Below are 16,890 nucleotides of genomic sequence, written 5' to 3'. Positions count from 1 at the left end.
TTCCATGGAATCAGTTCCAGAAGTTCAGGACAGTCCACGTTTCCTGTTATGAGGTCAATGATAAACAGTCGTTGCAATTTGAGACGCCTGGCAGAGAGGGATTCCAAATCAATCAGCTTGCATCGGTCGGGATATCTTGGAAGATTGACTGGATCATTCCAGGGGAGCTGACGCAATGCAAACCTTATAAAACTTTTCTGAATCCTTTCAACCGCAAGGATATGCGTAACGTAAAATGGAGACCAAACCGGGGAAGCATATTCTAAAATGCTGCGAACCAGCGAGCAGAATAGCGTCTTGAGACAATAAACATCGGTGAAACCAGAAGCATGACGATGAATAAAACCAAGCACAGTATATGCTTTAGCAGTTACGATGTTTATGTGTTTGTTAAACCTTAGCTTCGAATCGATCGTAATGCCTAGATCACAGATTGAAATTGCACGTTCTAGAGAATCCGGCCCCATGTAATATTGATGGTGAATAACGTTGTTGCAGCGAGTGAAGGATATTATTTTGTACTTTTTGCTGTTTACGCGCATGCCGTTGTCACCGCACCAGACTATCACACGATGTATATCTTCTTGCAACGCGACACAGTCAGTGGGAGAAACAATCACACGGAAAAATTTTAGATCATCGGCAAAAGAAAGTTTGGATGATGAGAGCATGTCACACAGGTCATTAACATAAATGATAAAAATAAGAGGACCGAGAACACTGCCTTGTGGCACGCCAGATGGTATGTTGAAAGTCCTGGAGCGTGCGGAATTCACCATCACGAAAGCATTGCGATTAGACAGGTATGAATAGAGCCATTCAGTGATCCATGTCGGAAATCCAATGTGGTTCATTTTGGCAGCGATGAGATTGTGCGGTACTGTATCAAACGCTTTCGCAAAATCAACATAAACCGAATCCACTTGTTGCTTCGATTCTAAGCTACGGGATATCGCTGATACATAACACATTAAGTTCGATGTTGTTGAACGATGCTTCATAAAGCCGTGCTGACTGTTGGAGATGATCGGTGCAGCAGCTCTGTACAAAACGGTGTGGATCAGTTTCTCAAATACCTTACTGAGACTACAAAGTATGGATACACCTCGATAATTGGTGACACACTTGTAGCTTCCGGATTTATGGATCGGTACTATGGACGCCATTTTCCATGCATTTGGGAACGTTCTGTCTTGGAGCGAACGGTTGAAAACAGCAGCGATGGGCGTCGCCAGCGTAGCGGCGCAGTTCTTCAAAAACACAGGAGGCAAGCTGTCTGTTCCGGGTCCTTTCTTTGAATCAAGCTCATCGAGAACTTTCTGTACTTCGTCTGGAGAAAACTGTATACACGGTAGATTAATGTTATGGGACGGTATCTGTTCAAAACAGTTTTGACGTTGCACGGGTGATGCTTTACTAAACACGCTCTCGAAGAAAGTAGCAAAAAGATTGGCTGCTTCTGAGCTTGACCGAGAAGTAGTTCCATCGAAGTTGACTGAGCCAGGGATTCCATTTCCAGCTTTCCGTTTCTTGATGAAGTCCCAGAAGCGTGAAGGATTTTGCTTGACGGTTGACTGAATACTGAGCAAATAGTTTTCATGTGTTGCAGAAAGAATGACTTTGTACTCCAACTCAAGCTCACGGAGTCTAGCTTTGTCAGACCCAGTTTTTGTAAGGAAATATCGGTTGCGCATCTTACGTACATTGTTACGAAGGTTACGTAGCTCTGGAGTCCACCACGGTTGGTTGAAAACAGATATCGATTTTTGTCTTTTTCGAGGTACATGACGGTTGATAACTTCTGAGAGAGATTCGTAAAAAGCTGATAGCATCTGATCTACCGTACCATTATTCGATAATCGTTCCCACTCAATATCCATAAAAGTAGAGTTCAACAAGTCAAAGTCGCATGCCGAATAGTCAAATTTGAAACAATGATCATGATCGTCAAGTAGTGTTGGTGCGTCACTCTCGTCAAGTTATTGATCCCAATCAGATCTAAAGCGGTAGATCTTGAGATCATTAAACCCATACTTTGACCACTAGACTACCAGTACTTGTAAAAAAAAGCGGTAGATGACGTTGGCGTTTGTATGAGAAAATGAAAGAGTGTCCAGTTTGCATGATGTGTTGTCTTCGCTTTAAGACAAGCAACAGAATATCAATCCTGAAGAAACATTCAAAACCTCTGTTACCTGTACCAAACTCTATGTTATGAAATAGGTATCCGAGAATCCTCTTGTAGTCAGCCTCACATTAATCAATCGCCAATCTGCTCAAAATATTGCCATTACTACAAATTACAGTCATTCCCCGCTGCAACTGCATCAATAACCACTCTGCACCTCCATCATTTACATGTTAATTAGCAACGGTCAATCGTTAAGAAGCAGCGCGTTGCACCGAGGCTTAGACTGTTTGAGAACAGCTTCTCCCTCTCTCTCTCTCTCTTGAACCACCACCCTCCTCCCTCTAACCGTTACTACATTTTCCATATTTCGCGCGTTCGTGTTTTTTGTTTAGTCAATTTTCCACGCACGATTAGCAGTGCAAACAAATGCTCAAGCTGACTGGACGGCTGACTGCGGCTGCTGGTGGCATTCAACAGGAGTGCCCCACGTTTTTCATCTGCACTATTAGGTGGCTCCAGGCCAAGCGCGCAGCTTATTAGCATCCATCACCACCATCATAGCCGTCGTCGTTTAGGTCGATGATTATGGTAGGTATATTGGTTGCACTGCGTGATTTTAGACGCGACTTGGGCAAATAGCGTCACCGTCATCGTCGTCATGGGCCTATACTAAGTCAAGCACTCGCTAGGAAAAACAACAAACAAAGCCAAATGGAAAAAGGTGCCACCCTTTAAGCGCCTCTCTTTTTTCAATTTATCGAAATTACCCGTGCGCCACCAGAGTTGATGGTGATGAAGAGGCTGGGTGGTTTAGTAGTTGGTGTAAATATTTGACATTTGTCGCCTTAGGGTTTGCTTGTCCAAACGAATCAGTCGCATTCAAGCTTGCGCGTTTGAGTAGAAATCGAATAAAAAAACTAAAAAAATCCTTCAATTAAAGGCACTTCTAGTCAGGAATTGCAATAAGCCCAATAAAGTTGCTGTCTTTACTGTCCGTACGTGACTTTTGCTCATTTTGCTTCGAAATTACCTCGATAAAAGGTAAGGGATCATCACTTCTGCCACGCATTTACCCTTTTTGCCCACCGACCTTTTGGACACTTGCGCCCACCACCTCGGGAAGAATCCAATTAAACGAAAAGCTGCCACTTCACGATGAAATGGAGTAGCGTAAAATTCGGGCTAATTCAAGTGTGGGCAAATCGGATTCCACCCTTTCTTGATAAAGGTGTCGATTTGTGTTAATTGAAAAATCTAGATCAGACTTGCATTGGAAATAAAATTGCAATTATTTTACCTCTGTTTGTGTTGGCGGTGGACTGTCTTCGAGTCCCACCCAAAAATCGAAAGGGTTTTTTTTTTATTATTATAAAGCGAGGGTTTTCTACTGGCTTCCGAAGTGAGGAGGTAATCGGGAATCTTTTAGATTTAATCGCTGTAACAAAAGTGTGCTACAAAATACACGCAGTGCTGTGGAAGCAACGGTAGTAGTTGAAGCCAGATAATCGAAACACGTGGGTTGGCTAGCTGTAAGAAGTGGAGTGTTTTGAGAGTTGCGTGATTAAGTGCGGATTGTCACGCGAATCGTTGTTCGCTGCTTGAACACCGGCTACCGGCTGTGTGCTGATCATTGATTGAATTTTTTAAGTTCAAAGTACAGCAGGGTTATTTTTTTTTAAACTCATCGATGAATACAATTTAGCAACTACCTACCTTTAGGTTTTCATCACTCCTCTTGTGCCGTAGAAAATAATCTGTTTTTTTTAGAGTTATCCAAAAATTATGGAAGGACATTTTTTGTCTCATGAAAAAAAACCAATGACCTTAGCTGGGATTGAACGCAGACACACTGGCGTGAGAAAGCAGTCACGCTTAGTACTACACCACCGGCGCCGTTAAAGGTGAACTCATGGTGGAGGATGAATTTTTGTATCATTGGTGAAAATTCACTATTAAGCTGGGTTTAGACAGGGCAAGTCAATGGATCAAGTCAGTTGAATTCAACTGACTTGAACGCGAATTGAACGTGTAACGTTTGCATGGACTATTTTTGGATGGTGAAAAAAAAACTAAGACAGATAATTTCTTTTGATAAATTTCCCATGGAAGGTATTTATTTAAGTTTACTTGCAAAAAATTCTACGCCCTTGCGAGCGGCCTTCCGGCAGTTAACCGGAACATTCGTCATGGCGGACGAAAACATGCGTGGTTTTGAGTTCTTTCTTCGTTTTATTTATCAATTCCTTCTCAGTTTTCGCGACAAAATTGTTGGAGTAGATCTTACGCTTCAGGTTGGCCCAGAAATTCTCGATGGGACGCAGCTGGGGGACGTTGGGCGGTTTCGCCGACTTGGGTACCACATCGATATTCAGCCGCTCCATCTCCTCCCAACGATCGCTTCGAGTAGTGGGCCGACGCCAGATCCGACCAGAACACCGCGTCTTCGTCCTTATGGTATTTCTTGATGAACGACGCAACTTCCGGCAGGCATTTCGTACTATAAATTTCCCCGTTCACGGCCAGTCCGGAGCGAAAGAAGAGCGGCTTTGACATCCCCTTCTCGCTGATTGTCAGCCACAGCAGCACCTTTTTTGGGGAACTTGGTGTGTGAAATGAACTTCACCTGGGAGCTCACTTCCTTCGTGGGGGAAGTAAAATACGAAGTGCCCTGCCAGTCGTTGCCATCCAGGGTGAGAAAGGTCTCGTCGTCCATCACCACCGCCACGTCGCGATTCGCAGGGAAAAACGAGTTGACAATCTTATTCAGCCGCTGCCGCTGCGTCATTGCCTGCAGCTCCGAAACCAGTGGACGTGACTTCCGCTTCCTGACATGTATGTTCATGTTCGCCAGGTACTTTTTCACTGTTTGGCCGGTTGCACCGACCTCCCGGCCAAGCGCACGCAGCGATGTAGACACTTTTCCCTCGGTCTTCCTCTTCAACTTCCTTTGGAGCTTCTTGTCGCTCAGGGTCGTTGGCCATCCGGAACCGGGCTTTCTTTCGATGTTCTGATTGTTGTCTAATAGTGTCAGGATGTTGTAGATTCCGGAACGGGCGTATCCGCGTCCACAAAGTGCCGCACGATGTCCGTTTTCGACGCGGCGGGGTGCCGTTCTTTGAACGCGCACACTTCTGAACGGAGTTGCTTCACTGTTTTTGCCATCCCGGTTAGAGTTCGACTGATAGAGCTGTCAAATTTTGTCTGCTGACTCATGGGTTACTATGATTGATGCTGCATGGGTAGTTTCGTCAGTGCGGGTAAACCCATGAAAAATCGACAATTTTTGTCCATTTTTTTTAAATGCAAACGTTAAACCATGCCATTAAACTGACTTGATCAACTCACTTGAATTGAAAAAAGTTGAACCAGGCTCAACTTTTCAAGCCAATAGAATTAAACTGAGTTGATCATTTGACTAGCCTAGTCTAAACCCAGCTTCAAGGTGTAAGTTAAAGCTTTTCAGTTGATACTGACTCCACATCCGTTTGTACCAATACCAACAAGCATTTGAAATTAGCAAAATAGGAAGTATTGAAATTTTGACCATATTCGTAAATACAATATTGTTGTATAGTTATCATAATTCTACTACTGAAATGACAACTTCAATTCCAAGATTCAATGTTCAGGAAAGGCCTGCCAATGTTCAGGAAAGTCCTTCCAAAGTTCAAGATAAGTTCTGCAATTTCAATGCTTGTATGTTGGTTTATGATGCAAGATGGTGGATTAAATATGGTACAAGTCTTTGATCAAATGTTCAATCTTTCTAAATATAATACTGTTCTATAGTTATAATAACTTCACTATTGAAATAGGAAATTTAAATTCCAAAACGATGGATGGTTTTCAAAATTTTGGATTAACGATGGTGGGTATTTGGGAAAATAGTCGATCTTCCAACATTAAAGTATAGCTATTATGATTCAAATATTGATATAACAAATACAATTTCAAGATATAGGATGAACTTCAGAATGGTGGATACAAAATGACGGGTAATTAAAATAATGGTAACGGCGCCGGTGGTGTAGTGGTAAGCGTGATTACCTCTCACCCCAGCAGGCCTGGGTTCAATCCCAGTCGGCGCCGCCGGGATGTTCTGAGGCATAACATCTCTGATCACGCCTTCCTTCGGATGGGAAGTAAAGCCGTTGGTCCCCGGTTCATGAGTTGATGGGTCGATAGGTAGGGTCCAGGTGTGGGAGCTGCCTTCCTGGCACGTCGGTAGCATTGGTGCTCAGCACGGAAAACAAGATCGACGGAAAAAACAAACCAAAGGAAAAAAAAAAAATTAAATAATGGTGGATCCAAGAAGGCGGATGAGTTTCAAAATAGTAGTTTCAAGATGTCGGGTCTTTTATGAAAAAGTCAATCATCAAAAGTGTAATATGTATCGTTGTATAATTTTGATAGTTCCACTATTAAAATGGCAATTTCAATTTGAAGATGTCTGTTTATTTTCACATTGGGTGAGCAAAGATGGCGGAATATTTTTAAAATGGTAGATCACCGACGGACATCGATTGCCATCCATTAACGGCAATCGAATGTGCAGGAAGGCAGCTTCCACACCTGCGTAGGACATCGCACCCATTCAACATACATGGGCCGGGACCAACGGCTTTACTTCCCTTCCGAAGGAAGACGTGACCAGAGATTTGTATGCCTCAGAAAAACCCCACCGACCTAAGCTGGGATTGAACCCAGGCTCATTGGGGTGAGAATGCAGTCACGTTTACCACTACACCAACGGCGCCAGCGACTTACACGTTAACGCATCCATTATATAATTTTCAGTTTGTGTATCAATCTACAAAATCAACTAAAATCGAAAAATCACTTTCAGTTAAAAAAATCGCAATGGTCCATTCTTGGATAATGAAAGAGCGTTTGACAACACATCCTATTCTTCTATGGTTGCCGCCATGAAGAAAAAGAACATCGATACGCACATCGTCAACTGGATTCATACTATGCTTGCAAAAATAAAAATCACTTCTGGGCTGGGAAGCTCATCTATAACAATAAAGACAACGCAAGGTTGTCCTCAAGGAGGAGTCCTCTCACCACTAATGTGGTCTTTAGTTGTAGATGCAATAGGTTTCGAAGTTGTGTGCTTTGCGGATGATATTGTTATCCGCGCTATCATTTCAAAAAGAATGCAACAGGCTCTAAAGTTTACCCAATCTTGGTGTATTAAGGAGAGCCTAAACATTAATCCGTCAAAATTAGTAATCGTTCCTTTTACCAGAAAGAGGAACTTCATGCTTGGAGGAGAACAGATCCATCTTAGTGAACAGGTCAAATACCTTGGATGCCAAGATGAATTGGAATACTCAGATTGGTGCTGTGATCAATAAAGCAACCAGTGCCCTGTGTTGGTGCTCAAAAACTGTTGGTAGAACATGTAGTTTGAAACCAACAATGACACATCAGTAATTCGTCCAAAAGTAACTTACGCTTCGTTAGAGTGGTTGCCAAAAGTGAAAGAGGCTGGCAAAGCTACAACATCTTGCATGTATTGCTATAACGAGTGCGATGTGCAGCATCCCATCAAATATGCAATCCTCAATCTACTGCCCTTGCATGAATACGTGCAACTAGAAGCGGAAAGAAGTGCTCTAAGGCTCAAAAGGTCTAAACAAGTCATGCCAGGTGATCTGGTTGATCACCTAAGCATTTTACAATACTTCCAACGAGAATCAGTGATGAGTATAAATGGAGACTGGAGACGTTGCGTTTGGATTGGGAAGTCGGCGTTCGTCAAGGCTCAATCATATTTTTCACAGATGGCTCTAAAATTGGAGCACAAACAGGTGCAGGAATCTTTGGGCCAGTGGGAAACATTTTAGTGGCGATGAGACATTGTCCAATTTCAAGCGGAAATCGTTACCATACTTGAATGTGTAAGTGTTTGGCTAAGGAGAAAATATAGATGTGCAAATATCTGTATTTTTTCTGACAGTCAAGCAGCATGTGTTATGTGTTGTTGGTGTGACTGGGTTACATATCTCGCTCAAAGTGAATAAGTAAAGTACAGGAACCAAAACGGTAACAACGGTTAAATCACAATTTAACTTTGAATTTTATGCTACAATATAGAAAAAAAAAACTACATTGGACGTTTTGACTAGTCAAGTTGTACATTGGACATGTAACGTTGGACGATTTTTCTTAATGACTGTTACGGTTTGCAGTTCTTACGTAGCGATTGGTAGGTCTGGACTGGGACGCCAGAGAATGAGTTGGTATCGGCGGAACAGATGATGCAGCAGGATTTGCCGATACATTTTCTCCACATCGGCCACGAATGCGATTTGGTGGATGCGGAATCTGATGTGGATCGACAGTAGGTCTTCCTGAACGACGGGTCCAACGAGTTGCAGGTCGTTCACGGAGAATCCAGATGACGTCTTGCACGACGCATCGAACACAACTCGAATTTTCGTGGTGGTGCTGGATTCTTTGAACACCGGATGGTGTGGGAGGTAGCAGTGCGGTTGGCTTTCGTCTACTGGATCCAGGAGCTTCACCATGTGATTCAGGCGTTCGTATTCTTCCATGAAGCGACAGTAGGCCTCTTTGGTGGTTGGATCTCGCTCAAGTCGTTTTCCGAGGTTTAGGAAACGGCGCTCGGCGATTGAACGTAATTCACCGAGAGTGACGAGCGGATCGCGGGTGAGTGGCAAGGAAACGATATAACGACCCGACGAATCGCGAGTGGTGGTAGTGGTATACAGTTCTTCACAGAGATTTTCTTCTGCTGTAAACTTGGAACAGGATTCAACTGTTTCTAACTCCCAGAACTTCTGGAGGGCTTGTTCCAGATTACGGTCCACAGTGGTGAGGTGACAAACACGGGGAACTTCAGGTGATTTGATGGATACCTTTCCCGAAACAGTCCAACCGAAAGAGGTTTCGACGAATACAGGCTGCCCTTCACCGAAAGAAATGTTACTGTGTGAAAGCTGGATCAGCTAACGGGACATCAGGAAATTTCCACGAGGAAATATCAATCGGCATGGTTGGCAGGCAGACTGCGGGTTTCTTGAGGATGAGAAACTCGAGCGTAGTACTGAACGAAAGCAGCTTGGATCTAATTGTAGCAGTCAACTTGCGCTTGATCTGCTTCGACGTTTCACCGATTCCAGACACGGCGATGTCTACTTTCGTACGACGGAGGTTGAGTATGTTCGCAATCTTCTTCGTGATGAAGCTGCTCATCGATCCTGAATCTAGGAGTGCACGAGCGGAATGCTCTTTGCCATTCTGGTCTACAACTAGGAGGTTGACCGTTTCCAACAGAACCGTGGATTGGCACGACTGTACCGACAAGCTCACTTGGGGGTTCGGATTCACTGATCCGGGGGTTTCGACGGCAATCATCGTGGATGGATTCGGTTGTTGGGACGGCTGACCAGATATAGTTACTGGACTGGATTGTATCTTCGTGGTTGAAGTTTCGTGCAGCAAGGTATGGTGTTTCTGGTGACAGTTTCGGCATTCGTACTTGGATGTACAATTCCTACTTTGGTGTCCAGAGCGGAAGCAATTCCAGCATAGGCGCTTCTGGGATACCAGCTTTCGTCGCTGGCGAACGGACATCTTGGAAAATGCTGGACATTGGAATAGGAAGTGGTTCTCTGGACAGGCGATACAGTACGGAGCGGAGTTCTTGCATTCGGTCGTGGCGGAATTGGATTCCATCTTAAATGGCTTCTTCTGGATCGGATTGGAACCGGCCACCTTGGCTTGGCCGGGTTGATTGGAACGATGCTGCAGATCGGTGACGACGGACTTCAACATTCGAACCCTTTGGTACAGGAAATCAACTAACTGCTCGTAGGTGACATCATCACTGCTACTGGTCTTCTCCTCCCAGGCTCGGAGGGTCGTAGGATCCAGTTTGTAGCATAACAGGTTGATCAACGGGGTGTCCCAGTGGACTACAGGTTCGTTCAGCTTCGCTAAGGCCTTGACATGCCGTTGGTAGTCATCAACCAGGTCGTGCAGCTCTTGGGGTGACTCTTTCTTCAGTGGCGGAAGGTCATACAGGGCTCCGAACAGTTGACGCTTCAGATACCGCTTTTTATCGTAGCGTTTCAGTAGAGCGTCCCAAGTTAACGCATAATTATCCGCGACTATGTCGATCGACTCGAATGGCTTGTGAGCTTCTCCTTCCAGGGACTGCAGAAGGTACTGCAGCTTCGCGACAGTCGGAATGTCCGCGTTGGAATGGACCATGGAGGTGAAAGTATCCCGGAAAGAAAGCCATCTGGAAAAGTCTTCATCGAACTTAGGGAGATCGACCTTGGGCAACCGTAGGTGGAAACTGGATGAAACTGGGTGATGATTGGCCATTATTGAAGTATTCAACACTGTCTGCTTGGGATCTGTCGAACGCTTCATCAACAGAAATCCTTTGGCCGTGCAGAATCTCGCTTCGAACGCTGCTCGCTCTTGCAGATGCTCCTCAAACTTCTCAGCGTCATCGTACTTTTCAATCTCCGCTTGCAGCTCCTGGAACTCACTGTAGACACGGTCCAACGCCTCAAGACGGATCGGAATCTGGTACACATCGTTCTCGTTGTCGTACTTCTTGATGAACGCCTCAACGGAATCATGAACGACGAGTAGTGCCTTCCGCTTCATCAAGCATTCGGCCAACTTCTTCTCTGGTCTGGACATCCTGATTCACTGTACAATCACCACTTCACTACCACCACAGTTCGGAAAACGCGGAAACGGAATCGGAAAATCGGTACGTAAATCGGGTAAAGGACTCCTTCCCGGCGCGTCGTACCGTCTTCTACACGACGCGAAATCGGAAAATGACACAAATCGTACGTGTTAATCCTTCCCGTCGCAGTGTGCCACTTTCTACACGGACGAAATACCCGAGGATGGTACGCAAATCGAACGTAAAACCTCCTTCCCGACACGGGCGTACCACCCACGCGACTCAACTTGCCACCCACCACCACCAAATACACACATGCAAAATGAAAAATCAAATCAATTTGCGGTTCTAGGATTTCCAATCCATTTAATTTTCCTTTAAATCTCTTCAGTCGAGCACACCGTTGCTTCGCCAAAGCAAACGGGTCGAAAAAACTGCCTACTGTGTGGAGGCTCTTGTTCAATTTGCGCTATTCAAATAAGCTTGGCTTTGGTCAGCCGTACAAAGCTATTGACCTCAACTACAGGTCGAACAATTGCCAGCGCATGGAAGAAACGAAAAGGGTGTACTCACCGCACCTGCCCTTTTGGTCGGGGGAACCTTCGATCCGGTTCGAAGGACCAAATGATGGGGCTTACCCGTTCCTTTTGGAAGGATTTTCCACCGTCGTGAAATATCGACGGCCCAGAAGATTCTGTTGCGATGATTCACTGATTCTTCCACCTTGCTCGGACACTTTGTTACACAAATTGCTCCTGATGCACGTTTTGCACTGTGCACACTACGCGCGATTCGGGGCTGCAGATCGCGCAAGACGCAGCCGAGATGTATCCAGCCGCAGCAGCGGTAGCCCAGAAGGATTTCTATGTGGATGATTTCCTGTCTGGTGCCGACGATGTTGAATCCGCTATCCACCTACGCCAAGAAATGTCCGCCATGCTTTCAGCGGCAGGCTTTCCGCTGAAGAAGTGGGCTTCAAACTCGCCTGAAGTTCTAGCCGATATTCCCGAAGATGATCTAGCCTTCCCGCCGTACCATGACCTTCAAGACGATCAATCCGCTTCCACTCTCAGACTCATCTGGGAACCGAGATCCGACATGATGAGCTTCAAGATTCAACTGCCATTACCAGCACCCGTTTTGACTATACGGAAAGTTATGTCCTACGTTGCACAGATTTTCGACCCACTTGGCCTGGTGGGACCAATAATAGTCATCGCTAAGCTCCAAGCTAAGTATCCAAGACACGACCGTAGATTTGACGTAGGATTACGAAAGGTAGTTATGATGTCACAGCAAAAGTATAGTTAATATTATATTCGGGCCCATACATAAATTCAGCAGTCGACTAAATTTTCAATGGTGACCGAAAATATCCATTAGTACCGTCCCAATGACGAGTTCATCTAGATAAAATTGAAAATAGCAGATTTTTTGCGATGGGCCCAATCTTTGATCCATAAGCCAACATTAGAGCCATTTCCCTTTTTGGGGAAAACACATCAAGCGCAGAATATGAGCCTAACGGACGGTACCTACGTTTATACTTTTTGATGCAAATTTAAGCCCTTTCTATTAAGAGAATTCGACTATTTTTTTTGCATAATGCTCTTAATAGGAGGGGCTTGAAATATGCACCAAAAAGACATAAATATCGATACGGTCTGGCATGCACAGTGCTTGATATCAATATTCCGCGACTGTGTTAGGGAAATCACTTTTCCCATAACGGAAACACCTCGACAAAATTATGCATTTACGTGCACAAAACGCAAGGAATTTTTGTTTCATTCAATAGATAATAAAAAAAAACGAACATTGATTGGAGGAATTTCTTGCTCAAATTTTTCCAATCGCGTTCAATCATATAAATTCGAGATTTTTTCGCTTTTCCTAGCGTCCTGGAGAAAACCTTACGAACTGTCTCTGGTTAATTGACATGGTCATGTGGTATTCGGTCATTGCGAGAATTTGTATGTACCACTTCAATACTGTTACCAGTCTTGTAAGCGGTCACGGTAGTCGACACATTTTCTGTGATAATCGACTGCTTTTGCCTCCGACACTTGGAAAACAAGCTATCATAGTACAGTACCAAACTCAAATGTCATACGACAGGCTCTGTCATATGACACTGTCGCCGAGGACCGTCACGGATGTATGTATTTTAGTTTTTCTCATAATAAGAGCTGCTGATGTTGTGCTTGTGTGAATTCTGAAAATAGCAAGCAATGATGTCCTAGGAATAACATATCTGATCAGACATGGTTTAATTTACACCAAATTGAGGAATTAGAACGAAATTACTCATGTCATATGATAGTTATTTGATAATTTTCTTTTCTCTCGAATGTTATTCTACCGGTTGTGTTGTGTGAGAGAGACGACGGTAGAGCATGAGTGTAGGAATAAAAACAGACTGTCGCGCACGACAACGAAGCGAGTGTAGTAAAAAACGTCAACAGTTTCAACCCCTGACTGTTACTCATTTGACGACAACCGTTTGGTTGCTGGGTACATTATCAAAGAGCTTTGGGGGTGATGTGGCTGGCAGAAAGGCGAGCGTCAATAAAAATGAACTCTAAAACAACAATAATTTATGGTGATCCTACAAAGGACCGTCTTGTCGTAATGGTGGAGTAATGCTTAGCTATTTGGGTGTTCAGCACATATGATGCTAGCGAGATGTATGTTGTTTGGACCGAGGGTGACGCGCTTGGCATAGATGACCCACATATTGCACCAATACCTTCAGACGTACAATTGCAAAACTTTAGACCAGGTTGAGCCTTGATAGCTAGCTGCTTGTGGGAACTGACATCCGATTGATGACCTTTACAAATAATGTCCAAAACATACTCTTTAACTTGTTTATTGTGGTCCTGAAAAGGACCATTTTGTCGTGATGGTTCAGTAATGCTGAGCAATTAGGGTGTTTAACGCGAATGAGGCTGGTGAGCTGTATGTTGTTTGAAGCAAGGGTGACGCGCTTGGCATAGATGACCCACAGCGACTCACCAAGAAACTGATTTCGATCCGTGCGGCTTCTTCCTCCTTCTATGGATGCTCATGTGGGCTGCTCGCTGCTTGCAGACTGCCTTTCGTTATGTACTGGAGAACAATGTTCAACGCCACACGCTGGAAGCACTGCTGCTGCTGACACCGACAACCGGATGCCACCACACACGGTGATTAAATGAGCACCGTTCAGTGAGACAGGATCGAATTCGATTTTTAAATCTGTGTTAGGGAATGCGCTGTTTGCAGGCAAATAATGTTGATCACCATTGCAACAGTTGGACATTTGTTTATTTTTCAATGGTGACCTATTGAAAATTAATAAAGTGTTCATTTCAGCAGATTGGTAGATAGATTTTCAATCGATTGGCTTGTTTAGAATCAAAATCCAAATGCTATTGACATAGTTATATGTGGTCAAAACCTGACCTCTTTTCGTAATGCGGTCGATTTTGGTTTTTTTGAAATTGCACCCCCATTATGTAGCCGAAAGACGTAATCTTACGTCAAAAGATGCTCCTTTACCTATTCTAAAGACTCATGAAAGGTCAGTCATGTTTTGATCAGACTTCAGCAAAGACACGCTGCAGTGGTATGAAACTTAAATTAAAGTTATTATTAAAATATGAACCCCTCAAATTCCTATATCAAGCATTACCGAGGAATTAATAGTCTGCTAGAATTTTATTTTCACAGTTGGCATCCCCTTCCAAGGTAGTCAAGCATTTTTCCAGTAATACTGCGTTCATTTCTTAGACATTCTCCCAATGAAAAAAAAAAAAGTGTTCGACAAATGTCAAACCACTGCTCAAAGAATCGTGTATCAACTTGATGAAACCCAATTCAGAAGTATGGCATCGAGGAATAGATCGTTATTTCGAAACTAATTAAACAAACTATTTGCATTTGCATGATCACTTTCTGATTCTGATATATAGTGACATTAATAGAAATCTTACCAATTCAAAGTTTCATATTTTTTAAATAAATTCACAACCAAGATAATATTTCAATTATGCAAAAAGTGCCTTATAAACCTTCCCTAAACTATTCCATTATTCTTCGTAAAACTGTCAATTAAATTCACGCCGACGCTCGTTATGGGTAACGTGTAGGTTTATATATCGGTACATGTTTCAGTTACATATATCTTTATCTCTAATAATAACAAATAAATCAGCATGCTCGCTTGCGGTCCCTATAGGCAAGGAACGGCGAGTCCGATATGTAGCGCAGAGAAGTCTCCACACTCTATAATAGGAGAGGTCCGAATCAAACCTAACGTGTAAATGCCCAGTGCATTGGAAATCCGATTCACCCGACAGATACATATATCCATTTATCCGCCAATAATGATGGCGGGGGGCTCTGCTGTATGTGTGCGGCTGCCATTTTTCGCTGTTCGAACAACAATTTACCTGAGCCCGGTCGAGCACCACACAGAGTCAATTTCATGCACGGGACTGCTGCTCTGGCGGATAGCGAAAAAAATACCCCAGGGGAAAAAAGTGCCAGATCATAAATTATTCGTTATTAAATTAACGCCTCTAAGCGTTATGATTCAAACAATTGAATCATATATTTGCTAAACGATTATACGATCTCACACACCCATGGGCCCGGGTCGCTCTTCACTCTTTGTGGGTCCTTCTTCGCGTATGCTGTTCTTGTTATTGCAAAGAACTAAGGACGAGGGGGTAGCAAGCAGCATATAAACATATGTTTACTTAAAAGCGTACTCTTTTCGATAGTTGGATGCTCTTTTGTCTATATCGCCTTGATTGCTCTTCAACTCTCTCACGTGGTCTCGGCCTACTCGATTGTCTTTCTTCGTTTCGCTTCGCGAACATGGATGGATGAAAATGTGTTCCATGCACGGCTTTTGTTGCTGTGGTTACTGTGGGAAGGGCGTAGCACGATCGTGTACGATAATGGCTGACAACAACATGGAATTTAACATATCTGAATTGATCTCGGTCGGTGCGAATCCGAAGTTTGGAACATTTAGTTGACCAAAGTATGTATTTAACTTTAGAGATTTTCGCAATCTATTTTGGATAAGTCAAACAACCTTGGCAGTCGACTGTCTACAATGTTTAATTTATCCTTCTTTATGGAATTTTTAATTTACACTATACGAAGTCATCGCACGACTTTGTGTTTAACGGCACTGCTGCACGGGGAACTAGTAATTACATCGGCATCGGCTTACTCACCATCCGAAGGCAACAATAGCGCAAAAAAAAAACGTACCTTTACTGCAATATTTTCGCTTCGTTTTACTTCATAAATTTTTCGACGTGTTTTTTTGTTCCACTATGTTTTGTATAGTTGGCTTCTCTAGCCTAACGTTGAGGAATTTTTAGTCCAACTCAGGCCTGCTAGCTCCATTCTGCGTTCCGTTCACGCGCTCTCCGCTCTTAGGAGGAAAGTTATGCGCTCTTATTCATTATTGCCGCTTATTGCTGGTTGTTTTATTTTTGTTTTTGCTCTCCCGGTTCAGTTGTTTCCCGCCGATAATTAATGGCGGCTATCTGCAAAGACACGTAATAAATATTTATGCAAACAATCGCAATGTGCATGTACGTTTAATTAAGCGAATAATTCATCTTTCTGCCTCAGCTACACGGGTTTGATCTCGTCGCGTTGTCGCCGTTGCAACTTTCATTGAGATAGGTGTTCTTGTTTGGAAGAGTTTCGTTACCGGTTGTTTTTAAAATTAGTGGAAATTCTGAAAACGGAAATCAATCAAATGAAACGTTTGTACAGGCCCATACCCTCAAGTTTGACGTGCCAACCTGTTTGCTTGCTAGTTCATCATTCCGAACTGCCAATGTTGACGACCAAGAATCCCAAGGAACTGATATTAGCGTGAATGCAGTCTACTTAACGTAAAGGTTAAGCAGTTGTGTATTCAATAAATATATTCGGAGTGGGATGATCACTCAACTGGGTACAGAATCGTACCCTGGTTCTGGTTCTGAAACATGCCTGGTCCAATTTGTCAAATCTAATAATCAAATTTAATTTTAATTTTTCAAAGCTTCAGAACCTGGATATT

At 43.5% G+C, this 16,890-nt stretch overlaps 2 protein-coding genes across 2 annotated transcripts; one reads left to right on the top strand and one right to left on the bottom strand.

Moving 5' to 3' along the window:
* Positions 1–8,331: 8,331 nt before the first annotated feature.
* LOC135705804 (uncharacterized) lies at positions 8,332–10,819 on the bottom strand. Its single transcript, XM_065227655.1, has 2 exons — positions 9,170–10,819; positions 8,332–9,108 (listed from the first exon to the last, which is right to left on the bottom strand). The coding sequence occupies exons 1-2, from the start codon at positions 10,817–10,819 to the stop codon at positions 8,332–8,334; spliced, it is 2,427 nt and encodes an 808-aa protein (XP_065083727.1).
* Positions 10,820–11,636: 817 nt separating this feature from the next.
* On the top strand, positions 11,637–12,122 carry LOC135705803 (uncharacterized). Its single transcript, XM_065227653.1, has one exon. The coding sequence runs from the start codon at positions 11,637–11,639 to the stop codon at positions 12,120–12,122; it is 486 nt and encodes a 161-aa protein (XP_065083725.1).
* The last annotated feature ends 4,768 nt before the right edge of the window (positions 12,123–16,890 follow it).

This window comes from Ochlerotatus camptorhynchus, unplaced genomic scaffold (genome assembly GCF_037179485.1).
Source record: "Ochlerotatus camptorhynchus isolate MF236.1 unplaced genomic scaffold, CSIRO-AGI_Acam_v1.1 ptg000274l, whole genome shotgun sequence".
Taxonomy (NCBI): Eukaryota; Metazoa; Arthropoda; class Insecta; order Diptera; family Culicidae; genus Ochlerotatus; species Ochlerotatus camptorhynchus.
The sequence above is the reverse complement of the archived record's forward strand: the minus strand, read 5'-3'. Positions and strand labels throughout refer to the sequence as shown.